The following is a 24,386-nucleotide window of genomic DNA, read 5'->3' on the forward strand; positions in this document are numbered from 1 at the left end:
CATAAAGATATATGAATGAGTGATGGTACAGAACGGCATAGGCAAGATGCAGTAGATGGTATAGAGTACAGTATATACATATGAGATGAGTAATGTAGGGTATATAAACATAAAGTGGCATAGTTTAGTGGCTAGTGATACATGTATTACATAAAGATGGCAAGATGCAGTAGATGATATAGAGTACAGTATATACATTTACATATGAGATGAGTAATGTAGGGTATGTAAACATTATATTAAGTGGTATTGTTTAAAATGGCTAGTGATACATTTTTACATAAATTTTCCATCAATTCCCATTATTAAAGTGGCTGGAGTTGAGTCATTATGTTGGCAGCGGCCACTAAATGTTAGTGGTGGCTGTTAAACAGTCTGATGGCCTTGAGATAGAAGCTGTTTTTCAGTCTCTCGGTCCCTGCTTTGATGCACCTGTACTGACCTCGCCTTCTGGATGATAGCGGGGTGAACAGGCAGTGGCTCGAGTGGTTGTTGTCCTTGATGATCTTTATGGCCTTCCTGTGACATCGGGTGGTGTAGGTGTCCTGGAGGGCAGGTAGTTTGCCCCCGGTGATGCTTTGTGCAGACCTCACTACCCTCTGGAGAGCCTTACGGTTGTGGGCGGAGCAGTTGCCATACCAGCCGGTGATACAGCCCGACAGGATGCTCTCGATTGTGCATCTGTAGAAGTTTGTGAGTGCTTTTGGTGACAAGCCAAATTTCTTCAGCCTCCTGAGGTTGAAGAGGCGCTGCTGCGCCTTCTTCACAACGCTGTCTGTGTGGGTGGACCAATTCAGTTTGTCCGTGATGTGTACACCGAGGAACTTAAAACTAACTACCCGCTCCACTACTGTCCCGTCGATGTGGATAGGGGGGTGCTCCCTCTGCTGTTTCCTGAAGTCCACAATCATCTCCTTTGTTTTGTTGACGTTGAGTGGGAGGTTATTTTCCTGACACCACACTCCGAGGGCCCTCACCTCCTCCCTGTAGGCCGTCTCGTCGTTGTTGGTAATCAAGCCTACCACTGTAGTGTCGTCCGCAAACTTGATAATTGAGTTGAAGGCGTGTACTACTACTACTACTACTACTACTACTACTACTACTACTACTACTACTACTACTACTACTACTACTACTACTACTTCTTCTTCTTCTTCTTCTTCTTCTTCTTCTTCTTCTTCTTCTTCTTCTTCTTCTTCTTCTTCTTCTTCTTCTTCTTCTTCTTCTTCTTCTTCTTCTTCTTCTTCTTCTAGATCCACTGTCTCATCTGTCCAGCCATGCAACTTAAAAAACTTGATGTCCTCTGTAAAAAAAAAAAAGGATCATGACGTTATCTCCAACAATTGAAATTCAATCTCCACTGTGTCCTATAATAATGAACGTGACGAGACAGACAAGCAGCTTTTCTCAGCCAGTCGAAATCATGAATCAGCATATTTTTGGTGGATATGTACAAAGAAATGTCAATCGATGTCAATTTAAACAAAATGCAGCTAGTTTGCTGGCTTTGCAGCTTCAGTCTGAAGTGATTGTGTTAGCTGTGTAGTTGGCTAGCTAGCAAGGGGGGGAAGAGCCTCCATAGAAACCATTGTTGTTTACCATAGTAAAGGTCTGGAACTATCAACCAGCGCTTGACAACCAGTTTGGGAAATAACCTTTCTTTTTAATGCAGGTAATCCTTTGTATAAAATCAATAATACACTCGAGACCATGTGTTATGACATTTGTATAATTTTTCATAATTTATCATACACATTATTTCATAACAATGTCATAACACATGGCCTCATGTATTCTTGCTTAAATCGTTTTGTTCTTATTAGAACCGTATATTTTTTTGTTCTGTTACACTGTTCCAACCAGAAAAGTTCCGAAACGGTTTGAACCAGAAAAAGTTACGGTTTATATTGTTCCTTTCTGACCAGAGCTATCTAGCTAGCTAATAAGCCTGTGTGTGCAGAGCAGCACCAGAATTCAAATAAAAACATAGCTTACATTTTTGCAGTTAATAAAACCAAAGTGAAACGTGATAACTATAGTATCCATAATTAGCGTTTTTAAAAGTTCATCCAATCTTCTCTAATTTAATCTGTCTCCCTAATTTCTGAATCATTATTGTAATGTCAGTAGGCCACAGTTGCCTATGTTTCAGATAGGGGGGCAAGTAGCCTACACTTGCACAAACACTGGCAAAGATTTTCAGCTAGCAGGCGGACACTGGAATACGTTTCTGAATGACAGAGTAAAGGCTTTGCATAGGCATTTTGTTGTGTTTTTTGTGAGACTGGAAAAAAATTACTGCAGCGTTAAATAACGTTATTAACCGGTTCCCATGCTTTTAAAATAACTTTTCTGTTCAGGAACGGTACAGATCACTTTCGTTCCCGGTTCTGATTCTGTTCATCTAATATTTGTATTATTTTCCGGTTTTCGGTTCTGTTCTCTGAGTTCTGTTCCCAAGTGTAGCCATTTCAAATGTGCTTAAATGTATGTTTTTGAGGGCTTCTATAAAGACAGCATGGCAGAGAAATTTGTACTTATTTTACTATCTATTAGTTGTATTTATTAGTCAATAATTACACAGTTGTTAAGTTTATGCAGGGTCGCAAGTCTTGTCTATGGAGCAATTTTAGTGCCAACAGAAAATGTATTTGAATTCCATAATTTTGAATTTGTAGTAGGATATTGAATTTGAATGTAATATTTTTGAATTTGTAATGCACAAATTGAATCATTGAATTCATACATTTAACTTGTATTTCATAATTTGAAACTACATTTAATGAATATTGCATTCAGTTCTAAAATAAAATTGTAATTGAATATTCAAATTCAATATTTACAGTATGTATTCAGTTTCAATATGGTAGATATAATATAATAGATATAATAATAATAATATAATATCATAATATAATATTCAATATGGTAGATATGCAAAATATAATTTACAAAATATAATTTCAAGTTTATCAAAGTTTCAAATATTCATCTTCTCAGATGCATTCAGATTCAGTTTAAAATGTCAATTTTTCAAATTCAGATTCAAAACGAGAGACAGCATCCTGATACTTTGCCAGCCAGGAAAGGTAGAGAACTTCATTCTCTCAAATTTGGTGGACAAATTTATTTACATCCCTGTTAGTGAGCATTTCTCCTGACAGGTGTGGCATATCAAGAAGCTGATTAAACAGCATGATCTCACACAGGTGCACCTTGTGCTGGGGACAATAAAAAGCCACTCTAAAATGTGCAATTTTGTCACACAACACAATGCCACAGATGTCACAAATTTTGAGGGAGCATGCAACTGGCATGCTGACTGCAGGAATGTCCACCAGAGCTGTTGCCAGAAAATGTAATGTTCATTTCTCTACCATAAGCTGCCTCCAATGTAGTTTTAGAGAATTTGTCAATATGTCCAACTGGCCTCACAACCGCAGACCATGTGTAACCACGCCAGCCCAGGACCTCCACATCTGGCTTCTTCACCTGTGGCATGGTCTGAGACCAGCCACCCAGACAGCTGATGAAATTGTGGGTTTGCACAACCAGATAATTTCTGTATAAACTGTCAGAAACCATCTCAGGGAAGCTCATCTGCATACTCGCCGTCCTCACCAGGGTCTTGACCTAAATGCAATTCGACGTCGTAACTGACTTCAGTGAACAAATGCTCACCTTTGATGGCCACTGGCACGCTGGAGAAGTGTGCTCTTCATGGATGAATCCCGGTTTCAACTGTACTGTGCAGATGGCAGACAGCCGTGGCTTCGTGTGGGTGAGCGATTTGCTGATGCCAACGTTGTGAACAGAGTGCCCCATAGGGGCAGTGGGGTTATGGTATGGTTAGGCATAAGCTACGGCCAACGAATACAATTGCATTTTTGAATGCACATAGATACTGTGACGACATCATGAGACCCATTGCCGTTCCATTAATTCGCCACTATCACCTCATGTTTCAGAATTCCTGAAAGCTGAACATTTCCCAATTCTTCCATGGCCTGCATACTCACCAGACATGTTTGTGACGCTCTGGATCGTAGTGTACGGCAGCGTGTTCCAGTTCCCACCAAAATCCAGCAACTTCACACAGCCATTGAAGAGTGGGACAACATTCCACAGGCCACAATCAACAGCTTGATCAACTCAATGAAAATAGTCCAGTGGCCATTTGATTAATTGTTCAGCAGTCTTATGGCTTGGGGGTAGAAGCTGTTAAGGAACCATTTGGACCTAGACTTGGCGTTCCGGTACCGCTTGACGTGTGGTAGCAGTGAGAACAGTCTATGACTTGAGTAACTGGAGTCTTTGACAATTTTTGGGACCTTCCTCTGTCACCGCCTATTGATAGGTCCTGGATGGCTGGAAGCTTGACCCCAGTGATGTGCTGGGCCGTACGCAGGTGTGATTGGACCATGATAGCTTGTTGTTGATGTGGACACCAAGGAACTTGAAACTCTCGACCTGCTTCACTACAGCCCCGTCGATGTTAATGGGGGCCTGTTCAGCCCTCCTTTTCCTGTAGGCCACAATCAGCTCCATTGTCTTGCTCACATTGAGGGAGAGGTTGTTGTCCTGGCACCACATTGTTGTCGTTGTCTGTGATCAAGCCTACCACTGTTGTGTCATCAGCAAACTTAATGATGGTGTTGGAGTCGTGCCTGGCCACACAATAGTGGGTGAACAGGGAGTACAGGAGGGGACTAAGCACACACCCCTGAGGGACCCCCGTGTTGAGGTTCAGCATGGCAGATGTGGTGTTGCCTACCCTTACCACCTGGGGGCAGCCCATCAGGAAGTCCAGGATTCAGTTGCAGAGGGAGGGGTTTAGTCCCGGGGTCCTTAGCTTAATGATGAGCTTTGTGGGCACTATGGTGTTGAAAGCTGAGTTGTAGTCAATGAACAGCATTCTCATATAGGTGTTCCTTTTGTCCAGGTAGGAAAGGACAGTGTGGAATGCGATTGCTTCATCTGTGGATCTGTTAAGGCGGTATGCAAATAGGAGTGGGTCTAGGATTTCCGGGATTATGGTATCGATGTGAGCCATGACCAGCCTTTCAAAGCACTTCATGGCTACAGACGTGAGTACTACAGGGCGGTAGTAATTTAGGCAGGTTACCTTTGCTTTCTTGGGCACAGGGACTATGGTGGTCTGCTTGAAACATATAGGTATTACAGACTCGGTCAGGGAGAGGTTGAAAATATCAGTGAAGACACTTGCCAGTTGGTCTATGCATGCTCTGAGTCCCCGTCTTGGTAATCCGCATCCTTGTGAATGTTGACCTGTTTAAAGGTCTTGCGCACATCGACCACGGAGAGCATGATCACCCAGTCGTCCGGAACAGCTGGTGCTCTAATGCATGCTTCAGTGTTGCTTGCCTCGAAGCGAGCGTAAAAGGCCTTTAGCTCGTCTGGTAGGCTTGCATCACTGGGCAGCTTGCGGCTGGGTTTCCCTTTCTAGTCCATAATAGTTTGCAAGCCCTGCCACATCCGCCGAACGTCAGAGCTGGTGTAGTAGGATTCAATATTAGTCCTGTATTGACGCTTTGCCTGTTTGATGGTTCGTCTAAGGGCATCATGGGATTTCTTATAAGCGTCCGGATTAGTGTCCTGCTCCTTGAAAGCGGCAGCTCTAGCCTTTAACTCGGAGCGGATGTTGCCTATAATCCATGGCTTCTGGTTGGGATATGTACGTACGGTCACTGTGGGGACGACGTCGTTGATTCAGTTATTGATGAAGCCGGTTACTGAGGTGGTATACTCCTCAATGCCATTGGATGAATCCCGGAACATATTCCAGTCTGTGCTAGCAAAACAGTTCTGTAGCATAGCATCCGCGTCATCTGACCACTTCCATATTGAGCGAGTCACTGGTACTTCCTGTTTTAGTTTTAGCTTGTAAGCAGGAATCATGAGGATAGAATTATGGTCAGATTTGCCAAATGGAGAGTGAGGGAGAGCCTTGTATGCGTCTCTGTGTGTGGAGAAAAGGTGGTCTAAAGTTTTTTTCCCCTCTGGTTGCACATGTGACATGTAGATTGCCTGCGTTAGATTGTCTGCAATAAAGTCCCTGGCCACTAGGAGCGCCTCTTCTGGAGGGGCATTTTCTTGTTTGCTTTTGTTCTTATATAGCTTGTTGAGTGCAGTCTTAGTGCCAGCATCGATTTGTGGTGGTAAATAGACTGCTACGAATAATATAGATGAGAACTCTCTTGGTAGATAGTGTGGTCTACAGTTTATCGTGAGGTAATCTACCTCAGGCGAGCAATAGCTCAAGACTTCTTTCATTTTAGACATCGCGCATCTGCTGTTATAGACAAATAGACAGTTTATTTTCCAGTGATTGCACGTTGGCCAATAGTTTGGATGGTAGAGGCAGTTTACCCACTCACCGACGAATTCTCACAATGCACCCCAACCTCCGCCTCCTGTATTTCCTTCTTTTCTTCACGTGAATGACGGGATTTGAGCCTGGTCTCGGGGAAGCACCATATCCTTCGCATTGGACTCATTAAAGAAAAAATCTACGGACAGTTTGCGGTGAGTAATCGCTGTGCTGATGTCCAGAAGCTCTTTTAGGTCATAAGAGTGGGTAGCAGCAACATGTACAAAATAAGTTACAAACAATGTGAAAAAAATAACATAATAGAATAGTTGTTTAGGAGCCCGTAAAACGGCAACCAGCCCCTCCGGCGCCGTTATATCCAAACTAAAATGAATGTACTGCAGAACAAGGCAGTTTGACATCAAAATAAAAAAACTGCTTGCGACAACATTTATGCAGTGTCATTTTGATTACACCTGCTCTGCGTGGTACAGTGGTCTGATTACACCTGCTCTGCGTGGTACAGTGGTCTGATTACACCTGCTCTGCGTGGTACAGTGGTCTGATTACACCTGCTCTGCGTGGTACAGTGGTCTGATTACACCTGCTCTGCGTGGTACAGTGGTCTGATTACAAAACTGAAGAACAAGATGCAGCTTGTGCAAAACAACCTCATTAGGTATCTGCCTAATGTATGTAGGATTTTAATTTGAGCCAGTTTGATAGAGCAGGAAAATAATCCTGCAGCAAAAGGAAATGTGAATTATTATGTGGATTATAATTAATAGACATTTTTGTAGGGGTTGATACATTTTTTGTTAGGGAAAATCAAGTCTGAAATGTCAAAGTGGAAATTACAAACTTTAAAAGCCTTTTCAAAACTCAAATGCAGTACAGGTTTGCATTTCCTAGGTCTGTTGCCTACAGCTCACAATGAAACAGCTGAAGCTTAACCACATGTACAACATCATTAGTGGTACTGCCCCTAACTACTTAGGCTCAAAGATAGCTATATTTTTCTGCCATTATGCTAGGAATTTATCAATGGATTCCAAAAGAAGAGATACTGGATTGGTCTGACTGACAAAGATAAGGAATTGGCCACGAAATGGGTGGATGGCACACCATTGACCATAGGGTAACACAATTATTTTAGTGTCACATTTGCCTACTGAAGAATACGTGCAAAAATCCATGAATGGACATTGACATTCTGAGTGCATTGTGTGTTTATAGGTTCTGGTGAGACTAGTAATGAGGACTACTGAGATGGAAACTGCTTTCTCTGGTGGTCCGTTAAAGAGATGGAATGATGCATCTGAGTAATCTCCTGGATCTGTGAGAAAGTAGATTGCCTGTAAGCCTAACTCTTACACCAAACCCACAAGAAGTCATTAATAAAAAATATTAAAAATCGTTATAAATTAATGATATACAGTGCCTTCGGAAAGTATTCAGATCCCTTGACGTTTTCCACGTTTTGTTAGGTTAAAGCCTTATTCTAAAATTGATTAAATAGTTTTTTTCCCTCATCAATCTACACACAATAGAAATATTTGCTAATTTATTGAAAATAAAACACAGAAATATCACATTTACATAAGTATTCAGACCCTTTACTCAGTTAAGTGCTTAGGGTTGTTGTCTTGTTGGAAAGTGAACCTTGGCCCCAGTCTGAGGTCCTGGGTGCTCTGGCGTAGGATTTCTTCAAGGATCTCTCTGTACTTTGCGCCATTCATCTTTGCCTTGATCCTGACTAGTCTTCCAATCCTTGCCTCTGACAAACATCTCCATGATCCTGCCACCACCATGCTTCACCGTAGGGATCGTGCCAGGTTTCCTCCAGACGTGACTATTGGCATTCAGGCCAAAGAGTTCAATCTTGGTTTCATCAGACCATAGAATCTTATTTCTCATGGTCTGAGAGTCTTTAGGTGCCTTTTGTCAAACTTCAAGTGAGCTGTCATGTGCCTTTTAATGAGGAGTAGCTTCCGTCTGGCCACTCTACCATAAAGGCCTGATTGGTGGAGTGCTGCAGAGATGGTTGTCCTTCTGGAATGTTATCCCATCTCCACAGAGGAACTCTGGAGCTCTGTCAGAGTGACAATCGGTTTCTTGGTCCCCTCCCTGACCAAGGCCCCGATTGCTCAGTTTGGCTGGGCGGTCAGATCTAGGAAGTCTGGGTGGTTCCAAACTTCTTAAATGTAAGAATGATGGAGGCCACTGTGTTCTTGTAGACCTTCAATGCTGCAGAATTATTTTGGTTCCCTTCCCCAGATCTGTGCCTCGACACAATCCTGTCTCGGATGTTTACGGACAATTCCTTCGACCTCATGGCTTGGTTTTTGCTTTGACATGCACTGTCAACTGTGGGACCTTACATAGACAGGTGTGTGCCTTTCCAAATCATGTCCAATCAATTGAATTTACCACAGGTGGACTCCAATCAAGTTGTAGAAACATATCCAGGATGATCAGTGGAAACAGGATACACCTGAGCTCAATGAGCCAAGTAAAACCCCAGTGGACAAACCCTCCCTTAACCCGGACGACGCTGGGCCAAATGTGTGTCGCCCTATGGGACTCCCGGTCACGGCCGGTTGTGACACAGCCTGGGATCGAACCCGCAACACTGCGATGCAATACCTTAGACCACTGCGCCACTCAGCAGGCCTGCAGATTAACCTTGAATTGCTTAATTGGTTTCTTCAGCTCAAAGCAGACTAACCAGTAGCCTGAATGCTACACTCTTGGAAAAAAAGGTGCTATCTAGAACCTAAAAGGGTTCTTCGGCTGACCCCATAGGAGAACCCTTTGAAAAACCCTTTTTGGTTCCAAGTATAACCATTTTGAGTTCCGATGAAAAACCCTTTCCAAGGAGATGGAACCCCAACAAGTTCTACCTGGAACCAAAAAGGGTTCGCCTATAGGGACAGCCGAAGAACCCTTTTGGAACCCTTTTCCTACGAGTACACTGAATGCTAACACAGCATATTATGGCCTGACACATTTATTAATAGTATTATATGCTAATAATGATATTTCCCTCTAATTATCATGTATGCATTTCTTACAAATGCCATTTAATGTTGAATGAGCTATTACTATTATCTCTTACTGACAAATAACAGCAGATTCACTTTTCTTTCAGTATACTTGTCAGGGTCTGACCCTAGTTCTTGTGTTATTTCTTTGTTTTAGTTGGTCAGGACTTGAGTTGGGTGGGTTATCTATGTTTTGTGTTTCTATGTTGGGTTTCTCGTTTGGCCTGATATGGTTCTCAATCAGAGGCAGGTGTTAGTCATTGTCTCTGATTGGGAACCATATTTAGGTAGCCTGTTTTCTGTTGTGTTTTGTGGGTGGTTATTTCCTGTTTAGTGTTTTTGTGTTTCACCTTTCGGGACTGTTTGTTTGTCGGTTTATTGTTTTGTTTCAGTGTTCAGTTTTATTATTAAAACATTATGGACACATACCACGCTGCATCTTGGTCCTCTTCTTCTCCTCCAGACGGCGAACGTTACAATACTTTCCTGTTGTGCTTTTATCATCACACCTCATTATCAAGTAGAACGTCTTAACCATTTGTTGATTCGTGGCTTGCAGAAGACTTGACATAGATAAAGATATCCTTTTCATTTGAGTTCACTGATTGGTAGTGTTCCTTCACTACCTGTGTGTCTGAAGCCTGGCACGTGGCGATAACAAACTGGTGGTGCATGAGCATACATTTAGACTCAAACAACTTCTGGAAAGGACAGTTCCATGTCTACCAGTGTCCATGTCTAAAACAGAGATGTAGTGATAGAGATCTGCAGGTTGGTGCAGGACAAAGATCAACATACACCTAAAGTATTATTGTAGAGAATACGTCTCAGTAAATAATTGTACACAGTATCATATAGAAGTCATACAGAATTGATCTGCTTATATTATTGGAAATGGGCCAATGATCAGAGCTAATAATTCTATTTGAGGTTCTTGTGCATTGTGAAATAAATAATGGGATTTTCATGTAAATGGGTGCCAGTCAAGCTATATAGAGTATTAAAAACGACAGTGCCCAGATTAAGGGATGAACAGAGTTTATGAGACAATACCATATTTCATATTTCAACAGACAGATATTGGCAGATGTTGCTCCAGTCTATTAATAAACAAATCAGAATTAAAATGTACATTCTTAAAAGACATACATTGAGTTGTGCAGACTTTGTGCAATACTGTATACATGTATATTTCTTACAGACCCTGCGTCGTCACTAGCGTTTTACACTGTGCACATCATCAATTATTAATGTTTCGACTTGCGTCTCTCTTGAAAACTGCGAGTAGCTCTGATGTGTTTCAGCCTTTCACTGATCTGCTATAAGAGGGCTACAGAATACAGCATAAAAATGTTTTATTGTGTACCAACATACTGTACATAAGCAAAGATTTCAAGCTTACTGATCTGAAGCGTTATTACCTCAAAACAGAAAACACAGTTGTTTTTTAAAAGACCAGCCCTTCATTTGACATCTATGACTGATTTATTCACTTAGGTTGTCAGAGCTATGTGGTTCAGTTACTAACCCCAGGTGGCTTTATGACACTGACAGTTTTTCTTCTTCTTACAAAAAATGTAACAAATGACTTGGTTAAATACAGGGAATACTTTAGTTGAAGGCGTATACATAACTGTGTCATTATGCCTACATAAGTGTGTCATCATGACACTTGACATTACCAGTCATGACACTTGACATTTTGCTCCATGTGTTAAATGCACAAAGGCATTAAGAAGTGGAGATTGGAGCATTAAGTACATAGCTGGTCATATGGATTAAGTCCATGACTTCTAATAAATGTTTGCCAATGCTAATTGGTGATTACGTCATGAGGTGTTATAATGACAGTATGTTTACCCCCTCAAAATCAAGAGAATTGACCTTTGCGTACGCCTGTCTCAAGAACAGTACACTCTGGCAGTGTTTACTAATTTGCCAAATTAAATAAACTTTTTTTTCTATTATTCTACTTCAGAGTGAAATCTCTAACACAGGAATCTGTTAACTTTCTCTACTCATCAAGCAAATTTACTTTGATTTTTAAACACTGTGAGCGGCTGCAACATCAGGAATCTCTCCCACTACTATATAGAATGCATTATGTATCTACTGATCTGTGGAGGATGGTTGATGATTACTTTTTCAAAAACTCTTGGCTTAACACCTTTGTGTCAAGCATACACCAATGTTCACGTAAATTTTGCATCAGCAAGTAAGGAGGTTTACATAGAGAAAATGTCATAGCAGCAAGGTATAGGTATCATTAAGGTACACTAACACAGTATCGGAGACAAGAAAAACACAAAATCATAAAAACACTAGCCATGAGGTCAAGAGCTTTACGTTACCTTGTTTCTGTGTGTTTAGTAGGCCTTATAGTATTTCTGTGTTTAGTAGATATTGTAATATTTATGTGTGTTTAGTAAGTATTCTAGTATTAACCTGTTTGTTTAATCAAGTGATGCTGGGATTTCTCTGATAAGAATGTAGATGGCGGAACCATAGAATTAGAATGAATAGAATTAGGAGAGCCTCTCTCTTTCCACAGTGGAAAATAAGAGAAACAGCTACTAGTGTTTAACTAATAAATATGTATTGCAATGAAAGCCTCAATTCCGGAGGAAATAGTTACAATGAAAACAATTGGTAATAAGCCTACTAATAAATTATCATTTTAGGTACCATTTGTTTTTAAAGCCTGTAATCCAAAATGGCATGGTGGTACCTACAATAACCACCTACAATAGACAGTTTGTTGTTATACTGTAATTGACAGTTTCTCAACAGTTTCTAGTCGACATTGTAACAGATGACATAACACATACAGTATATCATGATATATTCAAGTCTTACCAATAAGTTAACTGCGTCCAATCAACAAGCTGCAGTTAGACTGTTGCTTGTGTCATAACACTTTAATACCAATGAGTGCCAGTATTTGCATCCTGAGTCAAATGGAACAGTCTGTATTGAGTATATTGTGAAATCAATTCATTTTCTAACTACTGGTTTTGGGAATAAGGCTTGACAAGGTTTTTTATTTATATTTTTTAGAGATTTGGTTATGACTAATAACACACACAGACCACTTTAAGCAATGATGTTTGATTTGGAAGGTCCATGGTATGGGGCATTTAGGAATCAGATAAAACATATCTGTAAACATAATTCAAAAGTAGCCCATTTGAAATAGAGTTGACCAAATTTCAATCATACTATGCTGGCTATTTAAAAAATAAAAAAATAAAAAAAAGTTTACCTTTATTTAACTAGACAAGTCAGTTAAGAACAAATTCTTATTTTCAATGACGGCCTAGGCAGTTAACAGTGGGTTAACTACCTGTTCAAGGGCAGAACGACAGATTGTACCTTGTCAGCTCAGGGATTAGAACCTTTCGGTTACTAGTCCAACACTCTAACCACTAGGCTACCCTGAGGTTTCATATTGTAGGTGTACAGTACTAACTAAACCAACATTTTATTTGTGTTCATTAAATTTCTTATCAATATATGTTTATAATTAATCATCCAATATGACTGAAGCAAGCAAAACATTTTGTGGATGTATGGTTGTATTTAGCTTTGAAGTCATAGCTCAAGAGTCACAGCTAAAACGTGTGTAGCCTGGATACCAGTCTGATCAGCTCCAGAGTTGCTAAATAAACTAGCATTCAGGTTAGCAAGTTCTTTGTTATCATCCAAGCCAGTTAACCAGTTCCAGTAAATGTAGCAAAGGCCTATCATTCTCAACAGGACTGTTCTTATAATAATTCACTTGCCTGACAGGATCTAACTACTAATAGAAAAAACTGTCTGTAGCAAACCCGTATGATCAATTAAATGAAATAGACATTTATAAATACACAACAAATGTACCTAGGTCCAGCACATGTTTCCCTTGTAAAATGTTAAATCTAACTAGATATTGGTGTATGTACACTATCCTTTCTTAGTGACTCCAAATTTGCATATTTTTCATTTAAATGAAATAAACAGCAATATCATAATTGACTGATGTTGTTTCCCCATTTCATTTGTGTAGATTAATGTAAATGTTTTAATCTTAACCCACTTCATTCCATAGAACTCTGTTTATTAGAGCATAGGATTTATTGGTGTACTGTACGTAAAGATATCTACAATTTAATGACTAGATGATGACAATTGTACATAAATCCTCCTCTGACTGACAATCATTGTCTATTGGTTTAATCTCAGAAAGACAGAAAACAGGGAGGGAGAAGTAGTTTATGATACAGTTGAAGTCGGAAGTTTACATACACCTTAGCCAAATACATTTAAACTCAGTTTTTCACAATTCCTGACATTTAATCCTAGTAAAAATTCCCTGTCTTAGGTCAGTTAGATTCACCACTTTATTTTACGAATGTGAAATGTCAGAATAATAGTAGAGAGAATGATTTATTTCAGTTTATATTTCTTTCATCACATTCCCGGTGGGTCAGAGGTTTACATGCACTCAATTAGTATTTGGTAGCATTGCCTTTAAATTGTTTAACTTGGGTCAAACGTTTTGGGTAGTCTTCCACAAGCTTCCCACAATATGTTAGGTGAATTTTGGCCCATTCCTCCTGACAGAGCTGGTGTAACTGAGTCAGGTTTGTAGGCCTCCTTGCTCGCACACGCTTTTTCAGTTCTGCCCACAAATTTTCTATGGGATTGAGGTCAGGGCTTTATGATCGCCACTCCAATACCTTGACTTTGTTGTCCTTGAGCCATTTTGCCACAACTTTGGAAGTATGCTTGGAGTCATTGTCCATTTGGAAGACCCATTTGTGACCAAGATTTAACTTCCTGACTGATGTCTTGAGATGTTGCTTCAAAATATCCACATCATTTTCATTCCTCATGATGCCATCTAGTTTGTGAAGTGCACCAGTCCCTCCTGCAGCAAAGCACCCCCACAACATGATTCTGCCACCCTCGTGCTTCATGGTTGGGAGGGTGTTCTTCAGCTTGCAAGGCTCCCCCTTTTTCCTCCAAACAATAACTATGGTCATTATAGCCAAACAACTCTATTTTTGTTTCATCAGACCAGAGGACATTTCTCCAAAAATTACAATCTTTGTCCCCATGTGCAGTTGCAAACCATAGTCTGGCTTTTTTATGGCAGTTTTGGAGCAGTGGCTTCTTCCTTGCTGAGCGGCCTTACGGGTTATGTCGATATAGGACCCATTTTACTGTGGATAGAGATACTTTTGTACCTGTTTCCTCCAGCATATTCACAGGGTCCTTTGCTGTTGTTCTGGGATTGATTTGCACTTTTCACACCAAAGTACGTTCATCTCTAGGAGACAGAACGCGTCTCCTTCCTGAGCGGTATGACGGCTGCGTGGTCCCATGGTGTTTATACTTGCGTATTATTGTTTGTACAGATGAACATGGTACCTTCAGGCGTTTGGAAATTGCTCCCAAGGATGAACCAGACTTGTGGACGTCTACAATATTTTTTCTGAGGTCTTGGCTGATTTCTTTTGATTTTCCCATGATGTCAAGCAAAGAGGCACTGAGTTTGAAGGTAGGCCTTGAAATACATCCACAGGTACACCTCCAATTGACTCAAATTATGTCAATTAGCCTATCAAACGCTTCTAAGGCTATGATATCATTTTCTGTTATTTTCCAAGCTATTTAAAGGCACAGTCAACTTAGTGTATGTAAACATCTGACTCACTGGAATTGTGATACAGTGAATTATAAGTTAAATAATCTGTCTGTAAACAATTGTTGTAAAATTTACTTGTGTCATGCACAAAGTAGATGTCCTAACCGACTTGCCAAAACTATAGTTTGTTAACAAGAAATTTGTGGAATGTTTGAAAAACAAGTTTTAAGGACTCCAAACTAAGTGTATGTAAACTTCTGACTTCAACTGTATATTCTGTGGTTCACGTAATGTTGATGTTACTACTGTATTTTCACAAGTGAAACCATTACAGTCCCTGTCAAATATATTCTAATAATATAATAAAAACAGCAATGAGGTTCTAATGATTCACCATACTTTATGTGGGGATAGTTTAAGATCTACCATGATATTAGCATTTTACACAGACCTTCCCTTCAGATGGAATTATTGTACTGCCAAATTAATTTAAAAATTGGTGAACTTCTCAAGACCACGAAGAACATGAAGGCATTGAAATAGAAGGTGCACTATTCTGTCCTGCCATGACACAGGTCTGGCACCACAAGGAGGTTATGTTGGGCATTGCCTCCTTGAATAGACTCTTGAATGTGATTGAGTTTTAATCAGTTGGCAACCCTATTTCACCTTTATTCCTGGTATGGCATGGGCCTGTACATGATTAATCCGAAAGTTCAGAAGAGAATCATGTGTTGATCAATTCAATTATTAACACAAGTAGGTAATACCAGCATTCCATCATGACAACAAGACTCAGAGATAGCAATGAGATGGGTTTGAAATGTCAATATGCTGAGTATACACAGACGTGTTGGAAGTGTTTAAGGTGCTGCTGACCTGACAGAAATAAGCTGATGATGAATGTGAACAATCATAGAATTAATAAGCAACTGTTTCTTGTCTCCTTTCACTCTCTCAAACAAAGAGAATAAATAAAAAAGTATATTGCTTCAGAAAAAAGCTTTTTCAAAATATTGTGAGACATTTCATTCACCACTGCTTGGGTTGTTTTAGACAGAGCATTACATAGTCAGTCATAGGTATATTATATATATACTGAGAGATGCTGTGAATCCAAGAAATAAATGATCAATGAGTCGTGACTGTGACAAATGCCTGTGACCACACAGTGGCGCTGGTTAATCTCCCCTATCCTCCAACCTACCAGCAAGGGCCACAATGCAATGCAAGTATTGATGTATTTTGCCTGGGGGGGGGGCTGAAAGATCAGTCAGTCACAGTTAACATTAGGACCCAAGCCTCAGGATGTCACAGAGAGAGACAGAGAGATAGAGAGAGAGAAAAAGAGAGAAAATATGCACAGAAATGTACACATCTCCCCCCGTCTCTCTTGTTCAGCACTGTCTGGTGTCGTAGGGTAAAGTTAGGAGGGGGGGGGGGGCTTTAGATGGTTGAATGCCAGTCCACTCCTCCACTCAGCGGGGATCATTTGCTCTTCCCTGACGTGCTAGAGCCCCCTGCCCCTCCCTCTGCCCTCTCACCCGTTTCCGACGTGTCTGCTTTCTCTGAGCCTTCTCCCGTCTTCTTGGACCCCTCTCCCTTCTCAGACCTCTCTTTCTCTGACCTCTCCTCCTCCTCCACCTCTCCTCCCATCTCAGACCTCTCTGACCTGGCATCTGCGTCGCCCTCAGACTTCTCCTTCCTCTCCGAGCGGTCGGGATCTGTGGACGAGGTGGTGGGCTTGTCCCACTTGGCAATCTCCTCGTGTTCAGTTATACTGGTGGTGATGTTAGTGACCCAAGCCTTCAGGTCCTCCTGCAAAAGTGCACCCAGAGACATGATATTGTCAGGGTGTCAACAAAACCAAGAAGCAGGACCAGTAATTTAATCAATCAAATGTGTTTTTTAAAGTCCTTTTTTACATCAGCAGTTGTCACAAAGTGCTTTACGGTTACCTGGCCTAGACCCCAAAGAACAAGCAAAGCCAAGCGAAAGCACAGTGGTCAGGAAAAACTCCCTAGAAGGAAAGAACCTACTGTAGGAAGAAACCTAGAGAGGAACTCTGCTCAGAGGGGTGGCCTATCTAGCTCTCTAATGGGAATAAAACATTGATGTTAAGACATTAAATGAAACATTCAATTTCATCACAGGCATTCTTACCTCATCCTTTGCATGGAAAATATAGTCATTGCCATCATTTTTCCTGTTGGAGAAGAAAGGAGAGAGACATTGTTACTGGAAGTACCAAGAGTCTATCCTCTGGTCACTCAAACGTTTTAAGGTGAAGAAAATGATTATATGCTAAAATAAGTAATAAGGTGGAGTAAAAAAATATCCTCTTCATCAAGCCATACTTGATAACGAAGACATTTTTCTTCTTCTTGTATCCTATGGTGCTATCACATATACAGACGCTCAGGTCGAGTGGGGTTTCTTCATTGTAAGGTGTGGTGGTGCTCTTGGCGTCCTTGTAGAAAGTGATCCCTCCCTTTGACAACACGCAATACAAATTCACCCAGGACTTACTGCAAAACAAGAACAAGAACAGCTTGTTTGGCAACTGCTTATGCACGTTTCTACTTTCTTCCAAAGTGAACTCATAGTGTGTCAATATGTGTGTCATAGTGTGTCAATAGAGTACTGTATATACACATATTATTTTGTGATCTAGCTACATTAACCTTTTAACTTTTGTCTGCGTGGTGTGTGGTGTGTGTAACTGAGTCGGTGGACGCCCACCTGCTGGGACTCTTCTGGTGGCCCTCAAAGTCGTGTTTGCGGTACAGGAAGCCTTCGTTATGGGCAGTGTGTGAGGGCGGCAGAAGTTGTGCCGGACTCTGGGCCGGAGCCGAGCGAGAGCGTCGCTTCTCCTCAGGCTCTTTGGGACGGGGTCTCCTGCGGGGTTTGGGGCGGTCTCGGGCGCGCGGGCGCTCGTAGGTCACAGGTGCTGAGAGGCTGCTGGTGGGGCGGTACGTCTCCCCTCGAGCCTGGAACAAACAGGAGAGAGGTGTGTCATTCAGAAATCCGAAAAGCAGGCCTGTGTGGCCTCACAAACGATCTTCATTATACAAAAACAAAATACGAAATACTGTTAAATACTGTACATGTGAAATAACTTACTTGTGCTGCCTCTCTCTCCTGGGCCTGCTCCACAATCTCAGCCATGGTGGTGGCTCTCTTCTCTCTGCAATGACACAGTTTCTGCCATGAGTCACCCAAACAGGGAATATAATCAATACTCTACATTCCAAATCAATGGTTTTGGATCATGGTGGACAGTGCAAATTGTAATAACTGTTTTTGTAATGAGCTTGTTAAATGAGTTTCCACAAACAAACAGCACAGTGAAGAACTGCTGAGGTTATGACCAGGCAGTCCTGGACTCACGTTGAGCGCTTGTCGGAGCCTTCCTTGGCTGACTCCATGTCGCTGGAGTCGTCCTGCCTCGGTGTCCTCGCCTTCCCACTGCCCTCCTGCTCGCTGGACGACTGCCTCTCCAGGCGTCGCCTATAGCGCTCCTGGCGCACAATCATTGGCAGCTCGTTGAGCCGCGCCTGAATCTCCTGTTCGCTGGAGGTCTGCCGACCTAGCTTGTACTCCCTCTCCCGCCGCAGGTGGTCCATCTGGGGGTCTGAGCGGCTGCCGCGGGGGTCCCTCTGGAGCCTGCCGTGGAGGAGATCCAGGCCAGACTCTGGCCCGATCATGTCCACCATGGGGATGTCCCCAAACTGTTCCCTCTGCGCCCTGCTGGCCTCCAGGAGGGGGTTGACAGCTTTTTGCATGTGGTTGATCCTGGGCTGCATGCAGTCAGCTTTCAGATGCTGCCACGCATATGCCATTTTGGGGTCCATGACCCCACCACTTTGAGGCAGATAGCTAGAACTACCCATACCTCCAACACTTTGCGCAAGGTAGCCTGAACTACCCATACTCCCACTACCTTGGTGATGTGCAAGGTAGCCAGTACTTCCCATACCGCCACTACTTTGATTTTGCCCAAGGTAGCCTGAGCTACCAATACCAACACTGTTTTGATTTTGTGCAAGGTAGCCTGAGCTACCCATACCCCCACTACTTTGATTTTGCGGCAAGTAGCCTGAACTACCCATACCCCCACTACTTTGATTTTGAGGCAGGTAGCCTGGACTACCCATACCTCCACTACTTTGATTTTGAGGCAGGTAGCCTGGACTACCCATACCCCCACTACTTTGATTTTGCGGCAGGTAGCCTGGACTACCCATACCCCCAATACTTAGATTTTGTGGCAGGTAGCCTGGACTACCCATACCCCCACTACTTAGATTTTTTGGCAGGTAGCCTGGACTACCCATACCCCCACTACTTTGATTTTGCGGCAGGTAGCCTGGACTACCCATACACCCACTGCTTTGATTTTGAGGTAGGTAGCCTGGACCACACATACCCCCACTACTTTGGTTTTGAGGTAGGTAGCCTGGACTAACCATACCCCCACTGCTTTGATGGTTCAGTCCAAGGTAGCCAGAACTATCCACTGGCGGGGAGCCAGTCTGATGGTTCCCTCCAAGGTAACTAGAGCTGCTGTCCACTCCTCCACCGCCCGGATGGTTCAGTCCAGGGTTGTTGGAACTCTCCAATCCCCCGCTGCTGCTCTGATGGTCCAGTCCATGGTAACCAGAGCCATTTATGACAGGAGCGTAGCTGGCTATGGTAGAACCCAACCTTTGGGCTGCAGAGGAGGCAGAGGCAGACATCTCCAGACTGGTCTGCTTGGGCCTGGGCTCAATATGCACCTGGACCGTCTGTCTCAGCAGAGTTGAGGTAGCAAGAGGAACGGTCGGAGTGAGACAGGATGATGGGAACATCCTCCGACTGGAGAGTGGCATTGGGGAAGGCTTGCTGCTCTGTTCTTCTCTCAGCTTCTCTGCCTGAGAGAAGAGATTGAAGTGAACTGCAACCTCAAATGTAACAGTAAAACAACTAGCAAGTTTACTGCACATGTACTGCAAAGACGTGTCCTATAAATTATTGAATCAAATATCTAATTAAACCCTTGTTTAACAAAATCCTAATGGATATGTTAGACAACAGACATAAGTAAATCCTTAAGTAGACTGTCTGAATCTATCTAAAGAAAGGCTTACATTGGAGAGCTGTCTCAGTGAGCTGAAGCGCTCCTTCCAGGTGGCTGCAGCATTGCGGAAGGCCTCGTGGCGGAGGATGAGTTGCTCCACCTCATCAGTCTGGGCCTGGGCATCTCCTCCAGCCCCCCCAGCCACCCTAGAGGAGGAGCTGGAGCTAATAAGGGGCTCCTTGGCCTTCAGCCAGGCCTCCGCCTTCACCGTCTCCTGGGCATACTGGAACTGATCCTTCTCTGAAGGAAAGAAGAAGAGATAGGCATGCTTAACTCGATATTCCTTATTATAACAAAGTCTTTGAACATTGACGAACCTCATATAATGTACACATTTATGCTGCATGGGCATGAATGGGTCTTCCATTGACATAAGTTAATGATTTACATGAAAGTCTGAGTTTGTCGTGGTTATCTCAGCTCTGAATCGGCTAGGTCTTGTGTTGATGTTGTATCAGATGTATTTGATGGCTGTACTGTTCTGTAAAGTGTAATCTACACACTTAGAAAATATGTTTCTTCAGGTCCCCTGTGGGACAGTTGAGCTAACGTAGGCTAATGCGATTAGCATGAGGTTGTAAGTAACAAGAACATTTCCCAGGACATAGACATATCTGATATAACTCCGCTGTCCAATTTACAGTAGCTATTATAGTGAAATAATACCATGCTATTGTTTCAGGAGAGTACACAATTTTGAACATGAAAAGTTATTAATAAACAAATTAGGCACATTTGGGCAGTCTTGATACAACATTTTGAACAGAAATGCAATGGTTCATTGAAACAGTCTAAAACTTTGCACATACACTGCTAAATTGCACCTGGGCTGGAATAATACATTATGGCATTTCGCTTGCATTTCAAAGATAATGGTACAAAAATATATATATATATATATTGTTGCTTTATTCTTTGTATTATCTTTTACAAGATCTAATGTGTTATATTCTCCTACATTCCTTTCACATTTCCACAAACTTCAAAGTGTTTCCTTTCAAATGGTACCAAGAAAATGCATATCCTTGCTTCAGGGCCTGAGCTACAGGCAGTTAGATTTGGGTATGTCATTTTAGGCGAACATTTTTAAAAAGGGGCTGATCCTTAAGAGGTGATGGTTCTATTTTGATGGTTCTATTTTGAACCATAATGACTCATGTTTTAGGGATAATTAAAATGTAGGGGCGGTGGCTCATTTGAATATTTTGGGGCGTTGTTTGCGCTAAGCTCTTTCTGTGCAACCGTGAGTGAGAATGTCATTCCAGTTTATCTAATCTGTTGTGTTATGTCATGTCTTATGTCAATACTTAAATATGACTATGGACAGTTACGGTGTCTTGTGACTAAATCAGTGGTTCCCAATTCTTTCCTTAGGGTCCCCCAGCTGTTCTATAGCTAGCAAACGTGATTCAACTTGTCAATTAACACAATAATAACACCTATGGAATAGCACTGCTATTTGCAGAGTTAGCTCCAGGTAAATGCACTGGTTATTTGTAGAATCCCAGGAAATGACCTTATGAGAATGGTTCTTTGTAGAAACTTCAAAAAATGGTTCAAAATAGCACCAAAAAGGGTCCACTATGGTAACAAGCCAAATAACCCTTATTTGGTACTATATGTAACAATTTCTTTTAGTGTGTAGTCTAGTCACGTTGAAACTATTGTTGAAGCCCACACACAAACATAAATATTCATAGTGAAAGCCATGTTGTTCACAAAAAACGTGCAGTGTGAAGATGCCTGCTCTGAGGCACAATCTAAAACCAGTACTCTTGAACACAAGCCCTTCCTTCCTCCATATAAAGATTTCTGCAGTGCTGCCTGAAAGCTGTTTGTGCTCCCTCCACGGTGCCTGCCAGTGTAGTGAGTCACTCACTGCGCTGCAGCTTCTCCTGCTGTTTGTCCCATCTCTCAGAGAGATCCTTCTGCTTAGCCAGGAGCGCATCCAACTTCTCCTTTATCTGTGTCAAGAGGGGGAGAGAGACGGTTGGGGAGCGTTCAAGATCACAACAAATGGAATGCAACGACAATATATTAAAACACTTGAAGTCAGTCTTGACAGGGAATTATATTCATCATCATGTGAGGTTTAAGTGATACACCTCCATTGAAGACAAACCTACACAATATTCATAATATAATATAACATTTTAGTTATTCATTTTTTGTAGTTTTGCAGCAGGTTTTAACTAACACAGCATGAGTGAAGTGTGGTTTTGCTGCATACAGTGTGATGTGAAGTGTGGTTTTGCTGCATACAGTGTGATGTGAAGTGTGGTTTTGCTGCATACAGTGTGATGTGAAGTGTGGTTTTGCTGCATACAGTGTGATGTGATGTGTGGTTTTGCTGCATACAGTGTGATGTGATGGAGCTAGCTAGCTATAACATGTTTTTTTTTGTTGTTGTTGTGTTTTACACCCTTTTTCTCCCAACTTTCATGATACCCATTTGCGATCCAATTACTCCCCTAACCCGGACAACGCTGGGCCAAGTGTGCGCCGCCCTATGGGACTCCCGGTCATGGCCGGTTGTGATACAGCCTGGGATTGAACCCGGGTCTGTAGTGACACCTAAAGCACAGCGATGTAGTGCCTTGGGTTACTGCGCCACTTGGATGGCTGTGCAATGTTTTTGTACGTCTACTCAAACAGGGTGCAGCCAACACACCTGAACAGACTTAATAAAGATGCACTATGGAGAAATCGCAAAAAGTTACATATAACAGCTTTAACATGATATAGTTTTGTTGATGCTTAGAACAGAATGTATATGTTTTTAATTAACATTCTTAGAACTTCATCTGAGCATTACTAACATTTTCTTGTGGTTTTTATGTAAAGTTTTCTTAACGCTCTTAGAACAATTTGAGAACATGACTTTAATTAGAACCATGAGGAAACCGGCAGGAAACGTTATGCTGAAGTACTGAAATTCCCACAAAAGAAAGTTGTTCTCTGAACTATTTGAGAACATTCCCAATGTCAAACCAGTTGGAGAACATTTCATTACCAAACTGTAAATTAAATGTAACCATGTTTGAACTTTTAGGAAATATTCTGTTAAAATAATGAAATACCAAGATTTTTTTTTTTTTTTTGTCAAGTCCCTTAAATGTGCTGAGAATGTTCCAAAGCCAAGCAACTATCCTGCACCAATCCCTGAAAGTTGTGGGAAGGTTGTATGAAAAAAACACATTGGACAACCACGCTGTCACCAAGCTCAGAACATTTTGTGCTAGGTGGGTACAGTGTGTAATGAGGTTTTGCTGCATACAGTGTGATGTGAAGTGTGGTTTGGATCCATACAGTGTGATGTGAAGTGTGGTTTGGATCCATACAGTGTGATGTGAAGTGTGGTTTGGATCCATACAGTGTGATGTGAAGTGTGGTTTGGATCCATACAGTGTGATGTGAAGTGTGGTTTGGATCCATACAGTGTGATGTGAAGTGTGGTTTGGATCCATACAGTGTGATGTGAAGTGTGGTTTTGATCCATACAGTGTGATGTGAAGTGTGGTTTTGATCCATACAGTGTGATGTGAAGTGTGGTTTTGCTGCATACAGATTCAGTGTAATGTGGTTTTGCTGCATACAGATTCAGTGTAATGTGGTTTTGCTGTATACTTATGTAGGTGAAGTTATATGTGATGCTGACCTCCTCGGAGGCTGGGTTGCCTGCGGCCAGCAGGATCTTTCCCAGCTCCACACATTGCTGTATTGTCTTCCTACGGCCATCCATCTTGGCTTTTAGCTCACCATGCTGTTTCATCATCACCTCTGCAGAAGACGAGTCCCTGGCGGAAGCCACCCCATAGGACAGCGTCAGACAGGAGGGAAGCACAAAATGCAAATGTCAGAAAAGAAGAGTGAAGAGACGGACCTATTACCATTTTCCCTATATCATACTTTCCAGTATGGTTCTAGCAACTGTATTGTAGATACATACTGTAACCAGGCCTGCGAAGTACAGGTCGGCTCAGCTCAGCTAGTGTGAAAAGAGTATGTGTGAAATGTTAGCCAGGTGCTTGACTAGTGGGTTCTGACAAACCAGCTAAAGAAAGTAGAGTTAAGTATGTGATGTATCCTTAAATATAAATGAGGACTACTTAAATACTGTAAACAAAAACAACATATTTTTCCCTTATTTCCCACAACCAAATTAAACTGAATGGCAGATATTAAAAGAAATTAGGTCAAGGTGACGAAGCATTTTATTTTTAAACTAAGTACAGCTTTATTGCATAACATGAATGGGTCTAT

At 41.8% G+C, this 24,386-nt stretch overlaps 1 protein-coding gene across 1 annotated transcript in view; it reads right to left on the reverse strand.

The window, feature by feature from the left end:
• Nucleotides 1-10,396: 10,396 nt before the first annotated feature.
• The window catches only part of LOC129868270 (spectrin beta chain, non-erythrocytic 4-like), a 34,874-nt gene continuing 20,884 nt past the window's right edge, over nucleotides 10,397-24,386 (reverse strand). The window contains exons 12-20 of the mRNA XM_055942090.1: nucleotides 23,782-23,920; nucleotides 22,003-22,087; nucleotides 20,134-20,363; nucleotides 18,395-19,917; nucleotides 18,128-18,191; nucleotides 17,747-17,994; nucleotides 17,362-17,532; nucleotides 17,168-17,210; nucleotides 10,397-16,822 (exon numbers count right to left, since the gene is read on the reverse strand). Coding sequence (XP_055798065.1) covers nucleotides 16,493-16,822; nucleotides 17,168-17,210; nucleotides 17,362-17,532; nucleotides 17,747-17,994; nucleotides 18,128-18,191; nucleotides 18,395-19,917; nucleotides 20,134-20,363; nucleotides 22,003-22,087; nucleotides 23,782-23,920 — 2,833 coding nt within the window. The 3' untranslated portion in view covers nucleotides 10,397-16,492. The remainder of the gene's footprint in view (nucleotides 16,823-17,167; nucleotides 17,211-17,361; nucleotides 17,533-17,746; nucleotides 17,995-18,127; nucleotides 18,192-18,394; nucleotides 19,918-20,133; nucleotides 20,364-22,002; nucleotides 22,088-23,781; nucleotides 23,921-24,386) is intronic.

Source organism: Salvelinus fontinalis, chromosome 13 (genome assembly GCF_029448725.1).
Source record: "Salvelinus fontinalis isolate EN_2023a chromosome 13, ASM2944872v1, whole genome shotgun sequence".
In the NCBI taxonomy this organism is placed as follows: Eukaryota; Metazoa; Chordata; class Actinopteri; order Salmoniformes; family Salmonidae; genus Salvelinus; species Salvelinus fontinalis.